A 14,559-nucleotide genomic window follows, 5' to 3' on the forward strand; every position below is an offset into this window, starting at 1 on the left:
GTAGTTAAGTCACTTCCTCATAAAATGTTAGGGCACAATCAGATGAAATAAAGATCTGCCTGAAATTACTTGTCAAGTAACTAAATCAGCACACATGCTTATACACATCTGTGTATTCTTCCCACAAACATGCACTTCTCATAATTTCCATGAAGATTAAGTATTAACCTGTAGTGTTTTAGACTGGAGCCATGTGGAAAAAGAATCCTTCTAACTTCTACCCTGCTGAGAAAGAGTTTACCTTCCAGTAGGTTAGCAGACATGATAACATCTAATAATGGTATTTAACATTTGAAACCTAATTGTATGTCAGGCATTTTACATGTATTCATGTTTTTAATCATCTCAACAAACTGTACATTCGGCTATTATTGTATCCATTTTATAGATGATAAAACTGAGGTATTAGATAAAGTAATTTGCCTAAAATTACTCAGTGAATCTGGATTTTTAACTCATGATGTCTACGCTTAGAGGCCAATGCTCTCAGCCACTGTGCTTGGCTACTTAAATAAATATTTGCTGAATACACAAATGACTATTTTCTATAATAAGTCATTCTCCTTAATTTTGCTGTCTTTTTCTCTGTAGAAACTCCACCAAAAGCTTTCAGGAAACAAACAAAAATGAAAAAAACAGAAACAGCTTGGGGATGATGATAGTCGCGCTAAAAAACTGAACCACAGTCCACGGTGTAGATTAGAGCATCCATGAGAACGTCAGTTAGGCATGTTCTGATGTGAGGCCTGATTCACTGCAGAGAAAACTGGTGTAGATTATCTCTAAAGCTGATCCAGACAGGACCAAACTCTACTCCAAACTCAGTGCATCTCTCAATCCCAGTGTATTTCTCTAATTGGAGAACCCAAATAAACTCATCTGCTGTCTTAACTCAGATTAGTCCATGTTTTGAGATTGAAATTTGAAGGTTGGAAGATAGGAAAGGATTCATTATATCCAGAAACCCTAGATCAGCATCTGGTCCCTACTGATTCAAAGTATCTACCCTGCATTTATATCAAGAAAAGACAAATTGTTTCTGTTGGGTAAAAAATGAGACAGCATCTTCTCTGAAAGGTGTTACCTTGTGAACATTCTCTAAACTTTTGAACTTGCAGAAGATACCACCTCTCCTAAGGACTTTTTATTGACCCTATCAGGAATATGAAAACTCTGCAGGATAAGGATCTGATAAAAGGGTTTTAAGAAAAAAGAAAAGAAAGCTGTTCCAAGCTCATTATACAGGAGTTGTATTTGACAGGAACAACTCTAATAAATAGGTGCTTAACTTTTTAATGATGAAATATGGTTAATGAAAATATTAAAATGTTATATACTATCAATTATCATAATGCATTTTAAAATGTAAGTGAAATCAATTCAGCATAATGTAATTTGTAATACATCTTTTGATCTCCTCAAAGTCCCTGCATACATCCAAATACTTACATCCTAAAGCTCTACAATCTTTAAAAACAATGTTAATTTCTTGCATACTTAACAACTAAAATCTTTTCTCAAAAATATATTACCACATGGTTCATACAATGTTATTAACTAAATACAAACTGAAGATAAAGGTAGACCATTATTTTCAAATGATTAAAGAAACACAAGTGAAATTAAAAATTTGAGAACATTTACCTTAGTATATTCATTTCAAAGTTAAGCCAACAACAATTTTCAATCCTCCATCAGCAATTATGAAATTCATAGAATGTGCCTCATCTATTTCGATGAGGGTGGGTGCTACAATCCAGGGCTGTTAATTTAATAACATGCTGTTTATTCAAAGGGCAATTAAGTGTTTCCCCAAGATTTGTATAATCATTTGATGTTCAAATATGTCCTAAGGACATAGTTAAATAACAAATGGGCAATAGCTAGTTCATGAACCAAAGCAACAAAACAGAAGGCCTAAAATAAAGATGAAATGTATACACTTCATGTGCAACAGGAGACAATGGCCAAAGAACTGTTTTATAGAGAAAGATAAAGGGATCTTTGGGGTTCTGCTGTCTTTTCTGAATGTTGCTCATAAAACCTGCCTTGTTGCCAGCTATAAGAAACATACTTGGACTATAAGGACCATTTTCAATAAGATGGGTAGATATTTCCACAGATATGTGAGTAGTCAATAAACATTACATGACAATCTTTTCATAAATCACATTAGTATGTTATCTCATAAACAAATCCCAACTACCATAACTATTTATTCTTCTTAAGTAGTTAATTTATCATAAGATAGTTGGCATTTAATACTCTAATATATAAATTTCAATATAAAAATTCACTATTGTTGCTTTAATTTTATGCCTAAGAACATCAGGTGGTATTTATTATTGTTACCGATTAGTAAGCATATAGTATCTGGAAATTATGATATTATATATCTCCATATATAATGAATGTGAATATTGGTCTCTGAGCCAAAGAAGTAATTGTTTTCTCTATCAAACATTTTTATCTACCAAAAAAATCCGAATACATATTAAGTGTTCTTTAAAAAACTACATCTTATATTTTACATTTTATATATAGGAGCAGAAACATATGAATTTATAAAACTATGAATACTCCTTTTGAAAAACATAAAAAAGTGACATTTTAATCAAGTATTACTAAAAAGAACCAGAACACTTTCCACAAGTTCCCCATCACAATGGCACCATCTAATTAAAAGCTTTTAATTCAGTATATAAATTTCTACATTTCCAAAAAATGCAGATACTTTACATGGTGACAGCATCAATTTTGAAACTACTTTCAAAACATCTCTAACTTTCAAGTCGATGAAAAACAAGAATTGAAAGAGAACTACACAATATAAATTTGCAAATATCTGAGGTGATAAAATGGTCAATAATAAGTCATTTTAAAATTTACTTTAATGACTCCATTTCCAAAATATGTGATTTCTAAATGTATCTATTATGTGTAAGAAAAATATCTTCTAACATAGCCATACATTTTTTTCTCTCCTCCTCATTATTAGCATTCTAGTACATAATGCATTTTCTTAACTCCAAATGTTTTACCACTTTAAAATAATCTCAAGTTATTGGTTTACTTTCTAAGTTACCATGTGAATTTCACTTGAAAGCTATTGTCTATCTACTTCTACGAATATAAGTCAACACAAGGTGGTACAGTACTGTGTCTTGAGATTAAGATTCCTTTGCTGAGAAAATTTTCTCTGTTGCACTTTTGTTACCAACTACTAGTGTTAAAAATTATTCTTATTCTTTAAAAGAAAGATTATTCATTTATGTAAATTGTTTTCTCTTTGTTTATGCATATTGATGATCTCAAACTGGGTCTCAAGAGATGGATTTCTTGGAAACCTAGACTTTGGAACTGGTAAGGACATTAGAGATCATCCACTCCAAGGCCCTTCATTTTATGGTTGAGGACAGTGAGCCCAGAAAAGATAGCTGAGTGACTTTGGGCAAATTTCCTACTGAGTGGCAGAGCCAGAATCAGAAGCCAGGTCTCCTGAATTTTAATCCAAGGATCTTTCCATTACACACACAGTGAGTCTCTATTCTTTGAGGATGTCTTGGGCTGCTCACTCTGATCAAACTGTTCTGTAAATGATCACATTGGCCAAATAAAATGCTTTTGATGACAAGTCACGGGACCTTGGAATATGCTTATACAAATATGCTTTTCTCTAATCACTATCTTGCCCCTGATTTTTCCTTGATCATACAAAAGATTATAAAGCCCCTTAACATGGTTTTCAAAGCGATATGTGATCTAGCCCCAACAAGTCACATGAAACTCTCCCCTTCTTGGTCTGTGCTATTGATGCCAGCCTTCAGTGAGTTCTTCCAAGGTACCAAACTCCTTTCTATCTCAGCCTATGCCATTCCCTCCACTCAGGCTCTTTTCCCATGCTTTCTCTGGCTAGCTATTAACTATTCTTCAGTTTTTAGTTTAAATAGAAGACCTTTTTAAAAATTTTTTAATGTTTATTTATTTTTGAGAGAGAGAGAGAGAGAGAGAGAGAGAGCGAGCAAGCGTGCACAAGCAGAAGAGGGGAAAAGAGAGAGAGGGAGACACAGAACCTGAAGCAGGCTCCAGGCTCTGAACTGTCAGTACAGAGCCCGGGCCAGGGTCCGTACTCAGGAACTGTGAGATGATGACCTGAGCTGACTGAGCCACTCAGGTGCCCCAAATATAAGACCTTTTAAAGAGAATTCCCTGCCCAAGCCCTTTGAGTTTTGCCCCGTTCGCACTTCCTTCTTTTTACATTCCTATTGCAACCTATATCTTTTAGAGTTTACAACAAGCCCAATGAATGAATTATGTATTCATGTACTTATCCAAAATGTTTCTTTTTCAGTTTATTCCAAGCTCTATAAGAACTGGTACTCTATTCCTAGTCACTGTTCTCCCCTCCAGTAGTTAGCAGACTGTCTGAAACATAGTTAACTACAAGAGTTAGTATTTTCTAGCTAGTTGATTACTATGTACCAGATCTTATTCTAAAGCTGGTGATGTCATCCAAGTTTGCTACAATCCTATGAGGTTGGTATTAATATTATACTTATTTTACAGGTGACAAAACTGAGGCACATTGCATTAAGACACTTGCCTAGTATCACAGGGCTGGTAACTCATGGAATTGAGATTTGAATTCAAGCATTCTGATTCCAGAGTTCATTTTTTAAACTTACATAATATATAGTTTTTAAATTTATTTCTTGATTATGAGACAGAGATGGTGTGAGTAGGGGAGGGGCAGAGAGAGAGAGACAGAGACAGAGGATCCCAAGCAGGCTCTGCACTGCTTGGCGTCTGGAGCCAGGTGTGGGGCTCAAACTCACGAAACCATGAGCTCATGACCTGAGCCCGAAATCAAGAGTTGGATGCTTAATCAACAGAGCCACCCAGGTGCCCCTAACTAATATATTATGCTGTAGCACATCAAATATTTGTTGAATATATTAACTTATCCACAAAAATCAAATTAACAGTATCACGGAACTATATAAATGGAATAACGACAAACTATATAGTATTTAGAAGATGCCCAGTAATAACTAGCATGTATATTTTAATCATTTAATCCCACAGCAACCCTGTGGAATACTACTACTATTATTACCACTTTACAGTTGAGAAAACCGAGAAACAGAGAGGTTAAGTAACTTGCCCAAGATCACATTGCTAGTTAAGTGGCAGATCTGGGGTTCAAACACAATAGGCGGTCTATTTAAAGTCTGTGCTCCTAATTTCTCTTCTATGCTGCTACACTTGAAATAGCCCATATCTAAGGACAGCTCAAAGTTAATGATAAATTACTAATGTAACAATCATTAGTAAATCCTTGAAGGATGAGAGAGAGAGAGAGGGAGAGAGAGAGAATCAATCTGCCTAGATAAACTTGACTCCCTGTATGTGATGGAGATAAAACCTCCACCTTTGTATGGATGTCTTACTAAAAGGGCACAGCCCCTTCCTTCTGGTGGATATAGCATGATAAAGGGTCTTCCTGGGAATGCATTCTGTATTTCTGTCCTTACCCTGTGGCTGGGCATGGGGCATACCCATATGTAGCCCTGGCTACAATACATAGAGTTGTATGTACACAGTACATACAAGGAGACATGTAACCTTAGGATACAAGGCTTAAAAAAATAAACGCCCTGCAAAACTCCAGAGCCACAGTGAGCAAAATGAAAGTTTTGCGAAAATATGCTAAAGTCTTGCCAAACCCTTCTAAAACCTTGCTACATGTCTAGATAAACAGGGTGGTCCTCATGAAGCTCCTCAGTTTCATCAGCTAGAAAAAGAAGGTTAAAAAAAATGTGCCTTAAATAAGAAAATAATGTTGTGAAATCCCTCCTGTAATTGATAAAGCACCACATGAACTCTATGTTTACTTAATAGTCAGCCCTTCTATCATATATCTGTAAAGGTCCTTTCTGCAGGTTTTAATTCTATTCTCTGTGAAAACTACTGGGGAAAACAGTACTGCTCCATATCATGATACTTTAAATGCATGATTCTGTTAGGCACATGGTTGAAATTTTATACTATGAATATGCTGGTGTAATAGAAACAAAGAGAAGAGGTAGCCTTAGCATGAGGTAGCATTTTTCTGAGACAAATTTGGAAGAGTACTTGTAAACAAAAATGAAATGAAAAGACAATTTTAGTTCAAGGTTGGATGACTCCAGTTAGCTCATTTAGACAAAGGATAGACGATTTTGCTCTAGAGCTTGAGTATTCAGCAGTTTTGGAAGGTGTGCTATCAAAGTAGGACACAGAACGCTAGTTTGAGAAGTCAGATTTCATAGACTGTGGCCCGTGAGCAGTGTGGAAAGAACAGGTCAAACAGGTCAGCTGCATGAAAGAAAAGTAAAAAATGAATCAGACTGGCATATAGACAAAACCAGCGATCTGACCACACGTTTCCACATTTCAATGCGTGACATGGGTATTACTAAGCACAGTTCATGTGAGAGATATTGACAAATTCATTTAAATTTTCCACCTGCCTCAGGTTTCCCAGATGCAAAATCCAAATAATGAAATCTTTCTTCCCAAGGTGCCGTCACATGCTTAGGTGAAGGAAACTACATGAGGGGGAAAAAAACCAACCTGCTATCTCGGCTCACCAAATGAGATCTTGTAACCTTACCTAATAGATTGGTTAACCACAAGGCCAGATCTTCTTTCATCGGTAGCAGATTCGCTTCATGTCTGCTGGCCAGCCATTGGCTATACTGATGCATATCAGAAAGGCCAGGTCCACTGCGTACCTTGGGGCTCAGAGCCGTGCACATCATTTATCCACTTGTAATACCTGTTTTGAAAACAAAAAGGGAGTTGCTTTTTATACAGACTTGTCTTGTGAAAATCTTTCTGCCAATGACACAGTAGTGAACCAGGTCCACGGACGTTTTGATGACGGGTCAAGTTTTTAATCATTAAACCCCATGAAACACTATTTGCTTTATCTGCACTGGCCCTATCACTTTTGACCAATCACTTGGTGGGAAACAGCAGCAATCTAAGGTCACACAGAAAAATCAAACACCAAGCTCTAAGCTCATGTGAAACACCATACTGGAAAAAGTCAGTGTCTATGACAAGAAATGGCACTATTTGAAAGTAATAAAAAAGGCTTGATTAAAATTTTAGGACCTAAATTGTACATTCCCAATGTTTGGGTTCATATCTGAAACCACAGGTTTCCACAGACTTTTAGAACTGAGTGCAAGCAATGACATAATTTGCACAATTTATTGTAATCATAGCGTCACCTCTCTCAGAACTATTACCTATACAATGAGGAACAGGACATGGGTCTTTGCAGATGGGTACGTTAATATGAACTCACAGTTTAGATAATTGGTGGGGAGAGAGAAGAGAAGGTGCTTTCAAAGAGAGCCCACAACACTTTTCTCATTTTATAGTTAATGAGAAACAAACAAGCAAACAAAAACAAAGAGGACAAGTGACTCAACCAAGATCATGTATACTAGATCCTGGCAGACACAGGCTTGACCCTGGGTCTTTATACTCTAAGACCAATATCCTAGCCAGAGTGATGCACGTTACAAAATACATTCATCAGGAACCCACACTATAACACAAGAATTAAACATGATTCTAATAAATATTGCCAGAGGGTTTTCTTTACTCTTACTTTGTATCTTCCCACTTTATATATCTTACATCCTAGGTTTTACTTGTGAGCTTTAGAATAGAAGTAATTAAATGTCTTTCATCTATAAAATAAAAGATGATTTCATTACCCGGACCACCAGTCCCCTGCATGGGTGGTAGAAAAGATCTTTGAATATATACTTGGCCTTGAATGTAGCACTTTGTATGCTTATTTGTAGGACCTAAGGCTATAGAAGTAAGACTGAAGTAGCTAAACAAACTCATCACGTTAACAGTGTACAGGACTCCATTCTATACACAAATAGTGCATATGAAATAATCAAGTGTAGTATGACTAATGAAAATAAAAATATTTGCAGATGGCGAGAAATATGATATGATATAATGGGGTTTTCAGCTATATGTCATTATTTATGGTATTTTAAATTTACCAATATAAGTTGTATACACTTTTGTCAGTTCTATTCTTTCAAACCTTACATAATAATCCTTTCTACTTAATATCAAACTCTAATTCTCTTATCATAGGTAAATTCTTTGCCTTTTAAAGACTTCTTTTGGGAAAAAAATGATAACATTGGTGTTCAGAAAAATGTAAAATGTGACTGCTTTCCAAACATTCTGCCATAGTATTAGAAAAACCTGGTAACCGAGTAAACACCTAAAGAATGTCATAAATGCATAATTTAAAAACACAATTTCATTTAAAAAGCAATTATGCTTTAGAATAACTTTTTGCAAAAAATTACCATAAATTGCCTTTTAAAACATTTTTTATAAATGTTTATATATCTAACTATCTAAAGTGAACCAGTGTAAATGGGAAATAATTTTAATACATTTGTCATATGTTTCTAAATTATCATTACAGGAGCTAGCATATCATTATTGCCTATTTTTTGCTAGTCATCACATTATTCATACAATGTCCTGAAGCTTTCTCCAAACCCTGTGATTAAATACCAGAACCTAAAACATCTTTGCTCCAATTCATTTAAAAATAGGTACAGTCCCAGCAAAACATAACATCTACCTATGGCTGGTTAGGATTCGTATAGGCTAGCTAGCCTCAGAAACAAACATTTAAGTAATAATACATTTAAGCACATGATTGACACATTTAAAGAACTAACTGAAATCTTAAAAGGGTTACCTCTAAAATGGCTTTCTTCTCAAGACCCAATCTCTCCCACTACTTTCCTGAAAGTGAGATGTTATAGTTCAGTAACTTTACCTACATTCTATTATGCGCTGTGTAACTTCCATTTAAGCATCAGAAGCCTATTTTGCTCTGTAAAAGCAAGAAGACACCTCAGATTCTTAAGCTCATTGTTCAGCAAAGAATTCATCAAGGGATAGTTTACAGTAAGCCTAATGGCATGTAACAGTTTCAATGAGCCAGAGGGACACAATCCTTCCCCTCAATACTTCCAAACAGTGAAGTTTTTATTTTCCTTGACAGTGGCACATTATTTCTCATGTAGTCTGTTCTGTATTTTGCCAGAAATGTGATTCAAACTATTTTCTAATATTTATAGATGAGCATTAAATAAAAACAGTAAGAGTAACTAAGCAATTTTTGTTATGCTGCTTCAGGTATAATCAAAATTATATACAAAGGGGGGGGAAACACAATAATAGGATTATATTCCCCCAGGAAGCAAAAGTGGGAGAAAGATGGCTTAGTGGGTAAATAGATGGAAATTACATAATTAAACATATATGAAATACATAGACACCTAAAATCACTGTCCTAGACAAGGGCTCCTTTGTACATGCCTTGGGGAAAAAATCATGATTTCAATCCATGTTCTCCGGATCCATTTTTCAGATTTCAAACCACCATCAAACCTAGCTTGCCTCTGTGGTTTAGGTGAAAGCATAAGGAAGTCTAGGACTTAAATATGGCAGAGACATGAATAAGAAACACGGAAATGAATCCAGGTAAGATCGAAATTTGGAGTGTGAAAGAATTATCCCCTGCTGAAGTAGTTTCTAAATGAAATGATTAAACTAGCATGAGTAATAACCAAATGAATTTGTATTACTCAGATAAAAAGATCACTACAGGATTGTAACCTTTTAATAATTTTCATCTTAACCAAGTAGATGAGTTGAAGTAGACACAAAGAACAAGCTGTAACAGAAAGATAATTTCTGATCCTTTGAATCCATTCAAAAGTTTTCAAAAATCAAAAGAGATGCCAAGGAGTAGCTTTTAAAGATAGGAAATAAAATGATTAATGGTCCATTATGCTTTAAGAAAAAGTGAGGTTTGGGGGGAAGAAAAACATGTTGTATCATGTATCTAAACACTGAAAGATAAAGATGTTACCATGAAAATTCATGTAATCTAATATTTTTAAAGCTTGATCAGTGACTTTGGTAAGTGCTAAGCAAAGCCGATTGCTTCGGAAACAGAAGTAAGCACTCACATGCTTCCATAACTCTCTGAACTATGGCTTCTTCGAGCTGTGTGGGTCTATCTAAAAATGGATAACTCAACCCTCAGGATTTGGAATTCAGAAAAATAGAACCTAAAGGGAAAAACATGCAGAAACTTAATACAGAATTCTGCAAAGAATGTGTGTGTGTATTATTTTTTCTTTCTTTCCATAGTAGAACTGATTCTGGAATAACCATTATGAATATGATGAGACTGAACTAGCCCATGGGAAGAAGAAAAAATTAATGACTCCATAAGTAAAATATCACATGTTTAAAGACTGTTTAGTCTGTTGCTCCACAATCCCAGTTGAAGACATCATAATTTTGACTCTGAAAGAAAAGTATTCTTTCATGCCACCTAGAGGTGTGCTTTGATTATGACAAAGATGGTTTCCAGACTATCTCTAGACGTTGCTGACATGTTACTAAAAATGTATTGTGTAGAAAATAAAGTGGAAGAAAGAAAAATAAGAATAAAATGATAAACATTATATCACTACTATCTGTTATGAGATCCACTAAGAAGCCTGATTAAAGGATTAGACTATTAGAATTGGAATCACAAGTGCTGGGGTCAAACCCTGGGTCCGCCACCTCACCACTGAATGGCTGTTCTTTTCCAATTAGATGACTTTTTCTCTTTGTACCGGCATTCCCCAGTGTATTCAATGGAGGCAAAAACCTCAAACATAGTTGTGAAGATTAAATATTTGTGCCATCTTGGGGATATATTTTATATCCAATAAATACTAGCTAAGCCTAAATCACCCTTATAGAAAATGTGCGAAAATCAAACTCCTTTTGACATATTTTTAAAAGAGAAAACAATTCTGTAAGAAAATAGAAATATTTTATAGAACTATAAATCACTAAGAAAAGCAAAAATAAAGGAAAAATTAAAACAAAATACTGATGAAATAAAGCCATAAATAATGGAAAATCCAAAGTTTTCTTCATATTAACAGGGATGAAATCCCAAGGTGAAGAATGACATGTCCTAAATCACACTTTTTGTTCTAAAATGAGAAGTTTACAAATTATACCTCATTTTTGACACCGGTTAAAGACTCAGAAGCTATTAAGATGGGGGAATGTTCTACCTTCCAAAATAAATGAGAAAGGATGTCACAACACACCCCCACCCTGACACACACACACACACACACACACACTTCTTAACCATGATCATTTAAAACAGTGCTAATGAACCCACAGTTATGAGTTCCCATCCCTAAAGGCCAATTTTGTTCTGATCAGCAACACTGACCTCACTTCGATTCAATTTTGTGTGTTATGAGTGTGAAGCAATGGAGAAACAAAGCTTATAGGCCAACAGCACTATTTTTTTTTTAATTAAGCAAACAAAAAACAACCTACACCAAACACCCTTTCAAAATTTGGAAGGAGAAACTGCTATCTTCAACTGAGATTCAAAGAAATAATAACCAAGGACCACTCTCGATGGCTCTAGATTCCATTCCAAGTTCTTTCTTCCTCCATTTTGGCTAACCAATACTATCTCTACTATTGGGGAAGCCATGCATTCCTAACCAATGTCATGAATGTCAAATTTTAACCTAAGGGTCTAATTAGAAAATAAAATCCAAAATTTGATCAGAAAGATTATTCTAGATCTTAGAAATGGACCCACACTTTCAGTTAAGAAGCACAACTTGTCCACACACACACACACACACACACACACACACACACACACAGGCACCAAGAGTAAAGGCAAAATGACACTCATTATCAATTTTTCTAATAATGTAACAATCTTTAAACTCACATGGACTATAGAAGATGTAACAGTCAAACTCCTGGTTTTTAATAAGAGACTGGAGACCTAAGATACTTTGGCCAAAGTAATAAGGTTATTTAGTCACAGAGTCTTTAAAAATATCCTACTCAGCTCTCATGGCATCCAATTTCAAGTAATGCTAACTTTTTTTCCAGGAATCTCTTTCTCTTCTCAAGCCCCATGACAATTTGTCCTGAACTGAATGGTGGTACACCTGTAATAATAATTCCTTCTCAAATCATGACCCAAAAAATAACAGAGTAGACATCAATTCTTATACTTTCATGGCATTTGAAATTTTTTTTCAAGCTTTTAAAAGTCCTATTAGTCCATTCTTCCAAACACCTTAGCCCAGGTTTTTGGACCCCCTACCAGCTTAACTTGAAACATAATTTGAATAGAAAACCATCTGAAAGTAATTCATCAATTAGACTATTTAAAGACTTCACTTAAAATTCCATCTGAGTTGAATAAGTAAACCTTAATTCATGAGGACGCTTTGGGGCTTTGGATGTTGTTTGTGATACAAAGATGGCGATAATGTATTGAGGACTAGCAGAGTTCTACACTCTGTTGAACATATATATCTGTTGTGCAGAATAGTCTCATATAAGGGAAAACAGTAGTAAAAACTCCATTGACCCTGAAAACACTTAGGACACAAAGACTACACAAGCATTACTCATGTTGACAAGAGATATTTCATATCTTCTCTCCAGGTCTTTCCTCTAGTCCAAAAACACTGACTAGAAAATCTTGATTGTTCCTCAGGAGAAATGAAAAGAAATACTGTGATCCCGTTTGTTCCTCAATATCAAAACCAAAAAGACACCAAAATAGCCTTAACATCAACTGCAGTTTTAACAAACCTTGGCAAACAAATTGCCTGAGCCTCATGATTTGTTTTCAACCGAGGTAATTTTGGCCTTCCAAAGGCTCCAAAAGTCTAGAATACAGACTTGCAGCCTTGAATCAAAATTTTAAAATTATACATAACACACTTGCAATTAATGTAAACCCGACATTTGACCATACCTGCAAGTTTAAGTTTTAACTAAGATTTCTTACCAAGATACTAGAAATAAATTGTGCTGACTTTATAGCCTAGTAAAGCACAGTCCGCATCACAAAAAGTATGGTGAAGAAATAAGCCCAAAGTTTAGTAAGTAATACACAGGCTGAAATTCAAGCTACCTTTCCGCTCCAGAGCTCATTCAGGGAGCCATGTGTGAAGGCTTCAATGCGCATTGCAAAGGCCGCCTGTCCCATGCCTCAGACATCTGTCCCTTACCTTCTCTTAGGCAGTCAGAACCAGGACGCCCATGTTGGAGAAGACCACCACAGCCACCACCCCCTCCTCCGCAGTTAAGGGGGACCATTCCTCGACAGGGAACTCATTGATGGATTTCAAAGGCTGGGCAAACTAGCCCCCAGCTGCAGCTAATTAGGGTCCACACCGCGAAGAGGCTGGGGGAAGGAATCAATAAGCCACAAGAGCTTGTTCCCAGCCCTGCGGCGGTGAACCTCAGCGCTAGGTGAGGGGGAAAGGTGGACTTCCTCTGCTTGGCTGGCACATCCGACCTGTCTGCGCCTTTATTTCAACACTGGGAGGCCAAATGGGTGTTGCTGCGCACTTGCAGATCTTATTTCCCCCACAAAAGATCTCCTCGACACTACCGATTTAGCTTTGTTGGAGAGGGCTCCTGGGGAGAGGGAGGAGTTTACAAGAGGGACGGTAAAGGTTTGCAAAGTCTTAACCAGAAGTGGATGAAAGTGAAGGCGGTGAGAGAATGAAGATGAGGAAGGTGGGGAAGCGAAGGCTTTGATTTCCGGAGGGAAAGACTGAACAACCCCCCACTCCCACCCCAAGGGTACAGGAATGCCGAAAACAGAATCTATGTTAACCCGTGCTTCTGCTCCCTCTCTATTCAAGACCCTGGAAACTTCGAGTGCCTGGGCCGGGTCAACGGCAATTTACGTAACTGGGCGGATAGAATCTGATTTTGCCTGTAAACCTAATGCCTCCGAAGCAAGGTTGGCTCTTCCGCTTCCCAAGCAAATTCAGATTCCAAAGCTCCGCTCTTTGGATGCAAAGAACAATACTATTATGCAAAAATCTCCCCAAAGGGGTTTGATTCATACGCTAGGGGTTATTTTATTCACGAAAAAGAACTCAACTCTGTGAAACCAATCAGTCGAAAATAGGGAGTATCTCCCCAAATCACAAGGGTCCTGCTTTTTCCTCCTATCCCGGCCTCCCCCACTCCAGGGAAAGAAACATCCACGATCAATCCACGAAGACTGCCCTCGCTCTGCTCGCCTCTCCCGGGAACAGACCACGCAGAGCACGCATCGCAGAGACCCTCGTGCAGGAAAGCAGAAGTGTGCGTTTATGAGCGACGTGCTAGTTCGAAATCCTCACTTCTGTCCCTGGTTGGCTGAGCCTTCCGCGCGGGCTCCCGTGGCCGCAGTCATTTGGGCCGCTCCACAAAGGGGATGAGGAACACATGGCAGTGTCCAGGGAACCCGAGTCACCCACTGCAGTGCCCACCCACTCGGCGCCAGCGCCGGTCCGGCTGTCCGCGGCTCCCCGCCCTTCCCAGCAGCGCCCCCGAGGTCAAGGTCAGGGGCGCCCCTCCCCCGCCGCCCCGCGCGCACCGCCA

General features: G+C 37.2%; 1 protein-coding gene across 1 annotated transcript in view; it reads right to left on the reverse strand.

The window, feature by feature from the left end:
* Window positions 1-6,803, reverse strand: part of GAS2 (growth arrest specific 2) — a 123,910-nt gene extending 117,107 nt beyond the window's left edge. The window contains exon 1 of the mRNA XM_029957128.1: window positions 6,656-6,803. Within this exon, the coding sequence (XP_029812988.1) occupies window positions 6,656-6,803 (148 nt within the window). The remainder of the gene's footprint in view (window positions 1-6,655) is intronic.
* Between the last annotated feature and the right edge of the window lie 7,756 nt (window positions 6,804-14,559).

The sequence above is a fragment of the Suricata suricatta genome, chromosome 11 (assembly GCF_006229205.1).
Source record: "Suricata suricatta isolate VVHF042 chromosome 11, meerkat_22Aug2017_6uvM2_HiC, whole genome shotgun sequence".
In the NCBI taxonomy this organism is placed as follows: Eukaryota; Metazoa; Chordata; class Mammalia; order Carnivora; family Herpestidae; genus Suricata; species Suricata suricatta.